The 14,243-nt window shown below is 32.8% G+C and overlaps 2 protein-coding genes across 2 annotated transcripts; one reads left to right on the top strand and one right to left on the bottom strand.

The window, feature by feature from the left end:
• Positions 1-8,484: 8,484 nt before the first annotated feature.
• LOC140015401 (probable flavin-containing monooxygenase 1) lies at positions 8,485-11,321 on the bottom strand. Its single transcript, XM_072067940.1, has 5 exons — positions 10,623-11,321; positions 9,972-10,203; positions 9,623-9,789; positions 9,040-9,389; positions 8,485-8,936 (listed from the first exon to the last, which is right to left on the bottom strand). The coding sequence occupies exons 1-5, from the start codon at positions 11,112-11,114 to the stop codon at positions 8,570-8,572; spliced, it is 1,608 nt and encodes a 535-aa protein (XP_071924041.1). The 5' UTR covers positions 11,115-11,321; the 3' UTR covers positions 8,485-8,569.
• A 1,467-nt stretch (positions 11,322-12,788) lies between these two features.
• On the top strand, positions 12,789-13,871 carry LOC140015069 (uncharacterized). The gene is made up of 2 exons (XM_072066940.1): positions 12,789-13,038; positions 13,163-13,871. Exons 1-2 carry the CDS (start codon positions 12,930-12,932, stop codon positions 13,708-13,710), a joined length of 657 nt encoding a protein of 218 aa, XP_071923041.1. The 5' UTR covers positions 12,789-12,929; the 3' UTR covers positions 13,711-13,871.
• The last annotated feature ends 372 nt before the right edge of the window (positions 13,872-14,243 follow it).

The following is a 14,243-nucleotide window of genomic DNA, read 5'->3' as shown; positions in this document are numbered from 1 at the left end:
GATTTGATTTGATTCAACACGTTCAACGGTCACGATGTCATAGTTAGGCCCCACTGATTCCTCTTCTCGTCTGCTTTTTTTCTTTTTTTTACAGATACAATAGAATTTATTTTGGTTTGTTTGGATTGAGCATTATTTCCCCAATTTTATCTGCTTACATCATTATTATAATTTCTAATACATTTTTTTATCTTCCCAATTATCTTTTTATTTCACATACATCACGTCATAAAAAATGTTACAGTAAAAATATCCCAAATAACTTATAATCCAAACAAACCCTTAGATCTACTCCTACTCTATAATAGAATAGAGAACGATCTGAAGAGGTTCAAGAAGAATTCAGAAGGGATTGAATCACTATCGGCGGGGAAGGGGGACTTGAAAAGGCCTAAGAAAAATTCGAAGGGAACTGAACCATCATTGGCCCAAACAAATTTTTGTGCATAAGGAAGGAGGGGATCTAGAAAAATTCAAAAGGAACTAAATTACCACCGACCTAAACTGATTTTTTTTTCGGATAAAATAAGATTTATTCTAAACTTGCTCCTACTCTATATAAGGGGGAGAGAAGGACTTGAAGAAATCCAAAGAGAACCTGGAAGGGATTTAATCACCGCTGATCCAAATGAGGAGTGCGTAGGGGAGGGGGACCTGAAGAGGTATAAGAAAAATTTGAAGGGACTTAAATCATCCACTTGTTCAACTGTTTTTTACTTCTCTGCTTGCATAGCTTGATCTTGTCCTCTTTCTTAATTTTCAGCAATTTTATCCACATGCTTGTTTGTATGCATAGCTTTTAACAAACCCAACTGGAGCATATTTGTGTTTGGTTCAGTTCGGTGGTATATAATATACGGTTTCATTTGAGATTACGGTACTCATGGTAAGGAAATATTTTTTGACGCTAAAAGTACTTTTAAAACATTTAATAAAAATCATTCTATAAAATTAGAAGCGAAATTTTTGGTGTTAATAGTCTTTTTAACAAAAGATCCAATTTGATGCTTTTAGAATAACTTTATGCTTTAAAAGGAATATTAAATTTAATCATTTAATCATATATTATGAATTAAATACATAAATAAATACATTTAAAAATTTTTAAATTTACATTTTATCAAATATAATAAGCAGTTATTGAACCATGTATCCAAATAATATATTTAAAAACACTTAAACTGTTAATAAATGCTTTTATTAACAGATCTACTAATAAACTACCGCAACTCCAAATGAGTTTTCAGACGTGTTTAATAATCAAATTGAGAATAAACCTATTCACGAACTATCGTACTATATATAAAGCGAGATATCAGGCTGAAGATAAACCTGTTCACGAACTATCTCTTATTGTATATAAAGCAAGAGGAGAAGGTTTTAGTTTAAACAAATTGTGTCATTTAATGTATTGTCTAATTTACTCTTATTTTTTTGAAGAGAATTATATCATTTTGACTACTCACCTCCCTGTCATCACTCCATATCTGTTGAATTAACTATTACTTTTCCAACAAAAAAGTACTTTTTTTGGAATACTACAATAGTTTAACTATTTTAATTATAAAAAAATAAATATAAGTATAAACAACTCACTAATTTATGGTTCAATGTGATTAATTATAAAATGTGATTTATACCCAATATATATCTTCAATCTTTTTTAGGGGCTATCTTAGTATGTTGAGACAATGTAATTAAAACATAAATCGCATCACAAAAAAAAATTAAATGAGAAATATAATGCTCAAAACCAAACGCTAATTGCAGGGGAAAAAATATGATAACTTGTTGGAGGAAATTATTCGGGTAGTTATTAAACTTTTTTAATAGTCAAGATTTGGCCATTTAATTATTAATAGTATGTTTTTATCTATTAAACTATAAAAGCGTAATTTTGGATTATTCCGTCTGATTCCACCATTAACTTTGTTAAATCTAAGAATGTGCACAATTTACGAGACAGACTATTAATGGTTGGATTTGGTAGAGTTAACGGTAAAATCAAATAAAATGACCCAAAATTTATATTTTTAATAGTTTAGTGGGTAAAAACACACCATTAATAGTTGAATTGTCAAAACTCGACTATTCAAAAAATTTAATGGTTATCGGGATAATTGGCTTTAATTTGTTAGCTTACTTCAAGTACTCTTGTATGTAATATAGCATATTTTCAAGCAGATAAAAAAATTTAGACCTCATTAATAATAATTTAGCAATTAATTATAATAATTTAATAAATGATTTAGTTAGATCATTTTGTGTGTGAATATAAGATATAGAATGTTCAACAATTATTGTAATATACATATAATAATCATAAAAAACATGTGGTGAAGAGACACAAATTCTATTAATTGAATAATCTAGAAATTATACTCATAATTTAATCATGTAAATAAACATTCTTGCAAACGCCAAATTGCGAGAAGATAACAAATATACATGTGACCACCCTATTGATGCATCAATTAAAACAATATATCACCATAAATTTGTTTTATAAATGTAGGGATCAATCCCCACCTTAACTAGTGATGATTTAACACATAAAAATTCATTAGAGTTCATTGCCTTTTAATTTTTTATGAGTAGTCATGTGAGTTTCAATTATTCAATTCATCATTATAAAATCAAAATATCCAAAAAGGTCAAGCTAGACCATTAAATCATGGGGATTGGTACACTTTTGTTATATTAGATGATGAATTTTAATTGCATTTGTTTTTGTATAATATAAATCAAAAGATGGAGGAGGGATGGATTGGGTAATTTAAAAGGACGAAGTGTAAATGAGATATCTTAGATTTGAATTCTCTTACATACACTAAAAACAAAAATAGAAGAAACTAAAGAAATGTTATAAAACAATTTAAAATATGAATGTCCCTTTGTATTCTCAAGAGAATTAATTCATGATTTATGGCTATATTATATATAGAAGTTACAGTTCATAAATCTACTCATGTAATAAAGAAACCGTTTCATAAATTTCTTTATATTCTTACAATAGTGGGTGTTTAATAAGATTGATATTCCTTTAATCTTGTAGTATCTATATAGAGAGGTACATTTACATCTTTTAGTAGGACTTTTGGTATTGGTTGGAATATAAGAATATCATTTTCCCTTTCTCTACTTCTTTCTCTAATATCTCTATTCATACTATAGTAGTTTATTAGTTTTACAACACGTTATTAACACGAGTCTCTACTTTTGAATAAAAGGTGAAAACGGAGGCTCTATCTTGAACAAAAATGAAACTGGCGATTTTGCCAAAATTCTGCCTGTATTTCTTCAAGTAGCTTCTGAGATAAATTTCTAACCCACAAACTTATTTCAATTTCTTATGATTAATATTTGAATTATTGCAAAATACAAGTACTTACTGTTGAGCAACCACTAAACACAAACATATATTGTTTGACATTTTTGAGGTAATATTTCTCCTTTTAATTATACTTATTTATCTTTATAATTATTTGTTATAAATACTTATATTTTGATGTATTGAGTTTTAGAGATGCTATTATAGAAAATCAATTATGTTTGAAGATTCACTTGTTCTTTGAAATATTTAAAGAAAAAGATTTGACCACCTGAAAATGATCGTTCTATAACGAAAATATTTGGCCACTAGAAAATTGTCATTATTTCAAAAGCCTGGTATGATAAATTTACCTGTGGCTATAAGAATATAATTATGCAATTTTCAGAATTATTTCTCAGTTGAAATTGAGTCGAGAAAATTTTACTCATAAGATATATTGAAAATGATATTCTCCACAATTGATTTCTCGAATATGCTCCTGTAGTAGCAATATTAAGAGAAGTTTTGAGAAGTATTTTGTATTTATTGCATGCTAATTTTAGTCCATTCCCAGAACTGAATGTGACTAAATTTCAATTTATTAGTTATGATTGTTGCCATGACTATGATTTTGGTAAATATATATTTTATCATGACAAGAAAAAAAGTTACAACTTAAAGTGGGATAATAATGATAAGGACAAGAAAATAAGAATCCTGAATATAAATGTCCTGAAGTACATTTGATGAATCAAAATTATAATATCATATTCACATGGCCAATTTCTTTAAACACCCTGAAGGTGTATGATGATTGATTTAATTAACTTTTCTTCCGGAAGAAAAAATGGATATTAAACATTTGGGATTAAAGGATTATGGTGATGATATTTGTCCCATAAGAATTATGGTGACAATGATATGTGTATCGCTAATAAATGCTACTATATATATTATTTTCTAACAAAAGAGACAAACACAATCAGTGGTAGTATTTAAGTGATTGAAAACTCCAAAAGAGCCACTGTTATATTTCTCCCAGTAGGAGAAAAGTTTATGATAAATAAAACACTAATTTTTATCATGTCTCGAAAAATTTATTGAATTTGAATATCCATCGAAATAGATATCAAATTGAGACACTAAATGAGACATTAATAGAGATCATGTTTAGAAATCAAGTGAGATAAAGGTTAATTATATCACAATAATCATTCGAGCGAGAAATGGTTATCGATATAGTTGTTTTCATTTTCATTTTGATTTATAATCATCAATTGCAGTAAACCAAAAGTTTATTGATCCCAATGGATATATGATTTAGTAAAAGTGAAAATATGTAAGAGTCGACAAGTATTTACACATATCCTCTTTATATTATATATGGCTCCGAAAAAAATTTAAAATTTATGTTGGGTATGAATCACTTTTCACGATTAAATATTGTAAAATATTGATGGGTGATCTATTGAATGATTTCTTTATTCTGATGAGTTATAATTCCCGACATTAGGGAGAGAAAAAGATCAATCAAAAGGAAATCATTTTAAAAAATTGGATTTTCTCGATCCTTATATAAAATAACGTGAACTGGAAGTTCAAGAGATTATTCATTGTAGAAAGTTGCAAACCAATTATCAGTTATATTTATCGATTCTAGAAGAGTCATTAAATCAACTATTCTTGTAGAAAATACTCTGGTTAAAATTGATGTCCTTAAAGGACATGCACAAGTGCTACAAATGAATTTAAAACTAGCCTACCTAAATAAGGTATAAATTGATTTCAAATATCTCCGGAGATTAAATGTCATGACAAAATTCAATCTCCTGAAGAACCAACTCCTGAAGAGAATGAAATCATAGAAAATTTAATTAGAGTATGATGAAATATAGCACTTGATATAATAAAAGTTGATGAGAATCATAAATCTAAATTGGTTGATGAATGTCGGTATAGAAATGATTGGTCAAAATGAAAAGATACGATCTAATCTGAATTGGAATCACTGGTTTAAAGAAAAGTTTTTGGACATGTAGTCCAAACACTTGAAGGTGTAAAGCCAATAGAATATAAATGGGTATTTGTGAGAAAAAGAAATGAAAAAAATGAAATTGTGAGGTATAAAGCAAGACTTGTAATCCAAGGATTTTCACAAAACCCTGTATTTGATTATGATGAAACGTGTTCACTTGTAGTGAATGCTATCACATTTAGATATCTCGTGAGTTTTGCAATACATGAAAAATTAGATATGCGTCTAATGGATGTTGTTACTACATATTTATATGGAAATTTTAAAATGATATTTATATGAGAATCCTTAAAGGATTCAACATGTCTGAAGCATGCAAATCAAATTTTAAAGATATTTATTCTATTAAATTACAAAGATCTTTGTATGGATTCAAACAATCTGAACATATGTGGTATAACCGCTTCAATGAATATTTAGTTAAAGAAGGTTATACAAATGATCCAATATGTCCATATATTTTTATCAAGAAAAATGGGTCAAATTTTGTGATCATTGCTATATATATTGATGATTTAAATCTGATTGGAACTCTTGAAGAGATTCAAAATAATGTCGAATATTTGAAGAAGGAATTTGATATCAAAAATTTTGGAAAAATAAAATGCCTTGGTTTACAAATTAAACATTTGAAGAGTGGAATTTTTGTCCACCAAACTGCATATACCCAGAAGGTATTAAAGTGATTTTATATGGATAAAACATATACATTAAGTACTCCAATGGTCGTCAGATCATTAGATCCTAATAAGGATCCTTTTGGACTGCAAAAGGAAAATGAAGAGACACTTGGTCCTGAAGTACCATATCTCAATGCAATTGAAGATTATTGGAATGTGACGATTAAAAGATTTCAAATGATGTTTGCATTAGGGGAAAAAATTAATACACAGGGATAATGTACTCTTTTTCCTTCATTAGGATTTTTGTCCCAATGAATTTTTATCTAGTAAAATTTTAACGAGGCATATTTTTTGTGTAATAGATATCCAAGGGGGAGTGTTATGAAACAATTTAAAGTGTGGATGTCCCTTTGTATTCTCAAGAGAATTAATGTATGATTTATGGCTATATTATGTATAGAATTTATAATCCATAAATCTACTCATGTAGCGGAGAAATCGTTTCATAAGTTTTTTCATATTCTTGTAATAGTAAGTATTTAATAGAATTGATATTTCTTTAATCTTGTAGTATCTATATATAAAGGTACATTGACATCCTTTAGTAGGACTTTTGGTATTGGTTGGAATATAAGAATATCATTTTCCCTTTCTCTATTTCTTTCTCTAATATCTCTATGCATACTATAGTAGTTTATTAGTTTTACAACAAGAAAACCTTTTTTTTAAGGAAAAAAGTATCCATTTTGACGGATATTTTTAATTTTTTATATACTGACAGTATATACCCTTTTATGATTAGATACATGATACATAATTCGAATTTGAATTTGAAACTCAAATTTTGCATATGTATCGTATATCCAACTGTAATAGTGTATACATCGTTAGTGTATATAAGATTTACTCATTTTTAAAACTCAGCAATTTTTTTTGAAACTTAATAGAGAGCAATATATTATTTATCACAAATTTAATTCCTTTAGAGAGCAATACAGTGGCTCTTCTGAAATATTCAATTAAATTAGTACTACCACTTATTGTATTAACAGTTATTTCTTCCACTGTCAAATAGGAAAATACACTTTATTTTTAAATTTAGTGTGTGTAGTTACACTATCAATGAGACAAATATCATTATTATCATTATTTAATCCCAAATATTTGTCATCTATTTCTTTTTCATAAAGAAAAAATCTTTTTCAAAAATATTAAGATGCACAAATACACTTTTGTAATATAAATAATAAAGAAATAGATGGAACTCAAAAGGAAATGTTACTTCAAAATTTTCCCAAATGTATAGTATTTGTGCTCAATAATTGCTCAATAGTATATATTTTCACTTGATTGCTCAAAAGCAGATTCTTATACTTCATCTTGGTTTAAAAATAGAGACTCGCAATAATAAAAGTATCTTAAAACTAATACTAAAGTAGAGTAGTAATACTAATAACAAAAGTGCCGAAAAGAGTAGAGCACGGAGATGTAGATAGCAAATTTTTTCAAAATAATTGTTCGCTTGCATCATAAACACATTTTTCAATATACCTTTCTATATTTCCAATCACTTTTTTATCTCACATACATCACATTACAAAAAGTGTTATAGTAATTATTTTAAATAATTATTTGAAATAATACTCTATCCAAACAAAAATATTCTACTCCCTCCGTCCCACTTTGATAGTCCTAATTTTTTTCACATAGTTTAAGAAAAAGTAATTAACTTTGTCAGAACAATCAATTTAGGTAACTATTTTCCTAAAATACCCTCACATTAATTATAGTACAACTTTATGGGAACTTGAATTGATGGTAAAAAAAAAATAAACTCTCATTAAATGGGGTAGGTTTATAATAACAACAATTTACATTGAATAAGAGTATTTTAGAAAAATTAAAATACAACTACATTTTTCAATTGGAAAGTGGACTATAATTTGAGATAGACAAAAAGGAAAACAGGACTATCAAAGAGTATTATTCTCTCAAGTGCTCTCAAAGGTTACAAGAGAGGTTGGATGACCTCTATTTATAGGGAACAAAACATAAGGGAACTAAATGGTCAACCTCTAATTACAAGAAAAGTTACAAGATCCATAGGGGAACTGAATAGTCAGTCGTTTCATATTTCAGGAAAACTCAATGGACATCCACCTCTTTTTTAAGTTGTTTCATAACAGGGAGTGCTTGTATTTATTGTTAATGCTAATTTTACTTTTATATAACAAGGAGCTCTAAATTTATTACTTTAAATGACTAGTAGGTTAAATTTAAGTGGTCTTTGGAATTAGATCAGTTACTTCTAGGAGTATGCAGAAGAAATGTAATATGAGAAGCGTATACTATAAAGAACATCAGAAGTACATGTCATGTAAGCATTTGAGAGTTGTTTGAATTCGAGAGATTGGATAGGCAAGAGAGAGCCTGTAACTTCGGTGGATAGATTTGATTAAAGTCCTAGTTGAATTAACGTTCATCAAACAAGTATTAGATGCCTTCTGGGCTCGTATTTGGAAACTAGCGCGCTTTTGAGAAAGCAATTTATTGAAAGAAGTAGAGCAATTCTATGAAGGGTTTCAAATTCCTTTCCAGTCATTCTTCTCTGCCCAAGCTACTTAGATCAGCGTAGTCGGATGGACCATGAGGTGCAAAAAGCTCAGACAGAATGGATTTCTTTCGTCTAGGATTGCAATTCATGTCCCTGCATATTTCATCATTGCAGTATATCTGTAGCATTACACTAACGCAACCTCTTTTAAAGTTTGGATCGGTATACCGGCGCATGCATTTTTCCCATCTCATCACGTTGTGTTCCATCTCTCTTATTGTTGGAAGCCGAAAATTTCCTTCAAGAAAATGTGCTAGCCATTTGGCCCTTATCTCAGTGGTGTATATTGTCGCATGACTCTCCGAGTATCCTACTATTGCCAACTGTGGTATCTTTGGATGGATGCATTCCCTGTTATGTAGTCACAAAGAGGGGAAAATGCGAAATTTTGCATTGATTTCGGTTTGCTTGTGTAGCATTGCTCAAGGAAACTTAGCAAGGTTGGTTTGAATACCTGTAGAAAGGAGCTGATGATCCAAGCAAGTATTTCTGAAAGTCGATTGACTTAAAAACACTGGCAAATTTCTGGTCGCTTTTATATCCCGTTGCAAAGATGACTATATCCGTTTCCAGGGGCACATCTTCATCACCTACAACTACTCCAGTTTGGCAGAAGCTGAAAGTTTGTGCCTTTTTCAGGATTAGGCAACCTTCTCTAACTATTTCATAGAAGTCAGCTGGCAAGACTGTCAACATACAGGAACGAATCTGCCCGAGGAAGCCGTGTTCCGGAATGATATCATATTTTGCCAGGGGGTATAGCCACTTGAGATAATTCTCGATGACCTTTGAATATATCCATAGCTGAAATCACACTCTCAAAGGTTGGTTAGTGGCTTATTAGTCTTACTGAAGTCATAACTTCGATTTTACTCTAATCGTATTGAGATTTTCTTGGCTTCTTACTTTGTCTTTTAGGTGTTGTCATTGTGAAACTAGAAAGACAAATGGATCGAGAAGCCACGATTGGACAAAACTGGAGGAGGGCTTTCTCATTACTAAAATGTAATTAGTCAAGGCAAAGAAGAAGGTGTTACCAGGGGTGAGAGCAGAGCAGCTAAGAGCCACAGGAAGAAAGCTTCATCAGGCTTATGGACGGTAAGCTCTGAGACTCTATTCAGGTTCCGGAAAATGAATTCAACCAAATTTTCAGGGACTGACCAGTGTGCAGTCCTGAATAGCAATGTGCACGGATGCTTTGCCCCTGCAAAGATGAATTATTGTCGGTCCTGAGTTGTCTAATTTGTGTGGTAGAAAGCCTTCCACCAAATTTTCAAACATCTTAGGAGGTACCATAATAAACCAGTCTTCTCACCAGCGTATTTTGCAGCAGATAGGGGAGAAAAGAAAAATGAACAGAAAATTGAAAAGAATGCTTAGACCTACCATTCACTTTTGCAATTTCGGCTCCAATATCGATTGCAGATTTCTGGAATCCAACTATTGTGACGCGCTTGTTCTTGATGAATTCCGCTGCATTGTCCATTGCAGCATAGTCCATAGAGTGCATGACTTCACCGTCAAATACCTCTGGCCCTTTGTTCATTGCAAATTGTGGGATGTTGGCTAGGCCACTGAACTTCCCAAGGCACAAGATTACAAAATCAAATTGGTATACCTGGCAACAAATCAAGATGAAGATACCCTTTTTCTGCTTCACTTTAATTTAGAATATAGTCGTTTTATGTCAGTGTAACTTCTATTTTATTTTTCAGTTACCACACATTTCATGCTACAACTGTTACTTTAGCCAAGATATCTGCTCTTTCCCATATGAATCAAAAGGAAGAACTTCAAAAACACGTAGCAGGGGTGGAAAACCAAAAATAATTACAAGATGACCCTGCTACCTATAATAATACAGATATACACAGAATAAAACCATATACATGCATCATGTAGTCTCTTTGGATAAAGGAGATTTCGAGAGTACAAATTGAAGCTCCATGATTCATAAGAAAATACCTAAATAAAGATTGAGTGCCTAATCTTTTCAAAAAAAAAAAGAAAAAGAAAAGAAAAGGATAGATTGAGTACCTGATTGGTATCTGTTGAGGTTTGCAAATCCTGTACGCTGACATGCCATTTTCCTTTAGGTGAGAAGGCCTCACCAATGCCAGCCCAGAGTTCCCATGAAGACATGTGCTCTTCAGATGATGTACATAAATAATCAATGCTGACGACTTTACAGTTGAACTTGATATGGGGAAGGATGTTGAAGTGAAGAGCGTACGAGTAGATGTACTCCCTAACTTGGTTGTGATCAGGGAAGGCCTCTTTTACTGAATCTGACCATGCAAAATCTGAAAAGCGGTAGTGGTTTTTGGGAGTCTGCAGCTTAGTAGAGTCGCAAGTCCTGGACCATACTCCCCCGATGGAACTCCGAGCTTCAAAGACTGTCGGAGAGAAGCCCTTTTGCAGTGCGTATTTGCAGGCAAGCAAGCCGCTAACTCCGGCACCTATAATCGCTATTGTTCTGTTCTCCTGGTTAGGTGCACGGGATTTTGGCATGTGAATGCCCATGGCCATGAGTGTGGCCAAGTGCTAGTGGACTCGGGGTCACAAGATTCCATATTTGTATGATTATGCCCAGCCCATGAGGACACCGAATGCCCCTTTGTTTCATTTAAACCATAAACTCTGAAGAAGTTGAAAGACGTAAATTGAACAATGCTACTACTGAGCTTTACTTGCGTAATTGGATGATTTTGGTGGGCTACCAAGAATTGGAATATATCTACGTAAGAAGCCGGTCCCGTTCGACGGTATGCCAACTGAATCATGCGTAATCAATCCCAAAACGAAGAAGAGTCATGCGTGATCATCTGACGGATGATGCAGGACTCCCGCCGAAATAGTATACGGGTGGAGAAGGAGAACCTTCTAAATTGAGGAGATTTATATTGTTTGTTAACTTGTACGACGACCAGCTGCTACCGTTTGGTAAGTGGTGTGTTAATTCCAGTTCAAGTTGAGAAACTCGAGGCCTCAAAGCAGCACCAAATTCAGGGTCAAGATTTGAGAACATCAGCACCATACCATCTGCTTCTTCTTCTTTACACAAATCTACAAAAAAGACGTGCCTCAAACGGAATTTTATATCTAGTGCAATTTGGTTGAGCAGCAAGCATGGATGACTTTTATAACTGTAACTTGGAATAGTTTTATGTTCTGAGTATCATCGTAAAGATGGGAGCTTATATTTGTTGATTTATGGGAATAAGTGGAATCCCTAACATTTCAACTGATTTAATATATTGCACCGTAGCCCTCCACCAGATTGAATCCATCAACATGTTTTGATTTAGCTGGTAAGGACTTGATTCTTGTGTTAGGAGTGAATCTCATTACTAATTAAAATGTCATCCAGTCAGTTCATTTGCTAATTATATATGTCTTAACCTTGGAGTGAGGTGACTCTCCTCTCCTTTCCTCTCAAGGTTCTCTCTACAAAATTTAATACGACCTCTATAAAGTGCTTTCAATTGATTTGCTTATAAGTATAGCTGATTAAAAAAAAAAAAAAAAAATCATATTTGATACGTTATCCTTTTTAAATTCGGCCCAACAAGTATAAGGGATAATTGCAGAAACCTCCCCTGAGGTTTCTGACATTTGCACTGACCTCCCCTGTGATTTAAAAAATTACACTGACCTCCCCTGAGGTTACTAATCCTTTACAAATTCAGTCCAAACGATTAAAATATTGTTTTAAGGAGTGAAATTAGAATTTTTTACCAAATTTGACCTTTGTACCACATGTCAAATGAATGACAAAATATTACAAATTAATTAACAATTAATAAACTTTAAGGAGTATAGTTTATAGGCAAATATGCATTACCTATTTAAAGTACTGGCTCTTTATATGTATAATGTTAAATTGAGTTGGTCGAGACGAGCATGTCCTTACACTTAGTGTAACATGAACAAATTTCCTAAAAAGTGTACGAGGATATAAAATCGTTTGAATTTGTGACGAGATTGAAAGGTGAAGGGTTGCAACGAGAAGAGGACCAAAAACGTAAACTTGTTTATCCGTCCAAATCCCTTAATTTAAGTTGAATATGACCGTTGGAAGCGCTCCCCGTCTCTTTCACTAGAATTCGAAAACTAATCACGTCTCCCTCCCCTCCTAAAACAATCTCCTTAAATCATTTCAGACAGATTAGCACCACCGTCTCATCCCCCATCAACCATCCATCCTGAACCCTCTGCTTTTATTCCAATCAAATTAGATTAATCCCTCGTCATCCCTCCTACTTTGCTGATCCCTCGAGGTTCATACTATTCTAAGTAGTACTTAACAGAAGCGTTAGATCATCATTTTTCACCTCCAACAAGATGATGCCATCATCTCGCAAGCCTCCACTGGCCAGATCCCCAATCCACCTTCGCCTTCGACCTCGCCGTCCTCTTCAGTCCAATACAAACACCATCCAAACCCCACCAGGTGCTTCTATGCTTCTTTCTTGGAACTGGAAACTCTCGATTCTTTTTCATTTTTAAGATGGGAATTTTTATATTATGCATTTCTTATTGTTCTCGATCTTTGTGAAATTTCTTTGCAAAATTAGGTTCTTTAACGAAATCCCAGTTGCCTAAAGGTGCTTGTGAGATTGAAGAACTGGAATTGGGTGTTCGCCCAGAGTACCGTACCATTTCTTGTGAATTGAGGGCTTTGGCAGAAATGGTGCATCAGGAGTTTTCCAGCGCAGACTGGGCTGATGCTGGTTTGGTTGGTACTAGCATGAGTGTTAATAGGAGTACTTTGTTTGAAAGGGGAAGGTTCTATGAGGAGTACTCGGCGAGAAGGAACGAGAGGTTGAAGAGGAAGAAGGTGCGGGAAACAGGGGATGGGAAGAAGGCCGGGCATGGTTATGATCTTGGTGTCAGGGTTGAGTCCGCTAAAAGAAGAGGGGAGGCCAAGAGGTTTGAAAGCTTGAGGAAAACGGTTCCTTCTACTCCAACCGTGGACAGGAGTCAGGCTTCAAGCTCCAGGTATTTGCTGAGGAGCACTACCAGTAAGGAGAACAAGAAGCCACCTTTGGCTTTTGCAAATGTTGAAAGATCTGTTGGGGCGGGACAGCAGAAAATTGGAGTCAGACGGGGTAGGAAAATTTGAGGTTTAAATTCAGATTGTGGAGAAATTGGAGATATATTTTTTTTTTTTTTTTGGTTTCTGGATTTGTTTGCTAGCTTTCCAATGGTAGATTTAGTTTCTAAAGTGAAAATTTGAGGATTGAAAATTGGAAGATTAATATATATAGTACTATTAGTAACTAATATATGAATGTTATGATGCTTTGCTGACTTTCGAAATTAGAGGCCATGTAACTCATAGCTCAAATATAATTATCTGATGTTGGTGCCTAAATGGAATTTTGAGCCTTCACTTGCTACATTCTGCGAATCACAATTACGCATGAATGGTCTGGCTGGCTGGCCTAACCGTAATTGCAGCTTTCAGCTACCACCTTAGTGTGTTGTAAATCTTGCTCAGATTTATTGGACAACAAATGTTTTCTGGTTCTCTACAGTTGGCGATTGAGTTCACCATTCCATGTACTGATTATCGTACTAATGGTAGAGAGCATCCATTTTTCTGACCACTGTTTCATACTCATTCAAGGCTAATCCCCTTTTTCTGCTTGATTA

The sequence above is a fragment of the Coffea arabica genome, chromosome 10e, assembly GCF_036785885.1.
Source record: "Coffea arabica cultivar ET-39 chromosome 10e, Coffea Arabica ET-39 HiFi, whole genome shotgun sequence".
Classification (NCBI taxonomy): Eukaryota; Viridiplantae; Streptophyta; class Magnoliopsida; order Gentianales; family Rubiaceae; genus Coffea; species Coffea arabica.
The sequence above is the reverse complement of the archived record's forward strand: the minus strand, read 5'-3'. Positions and strand labels throughout refer to the sequence as shown.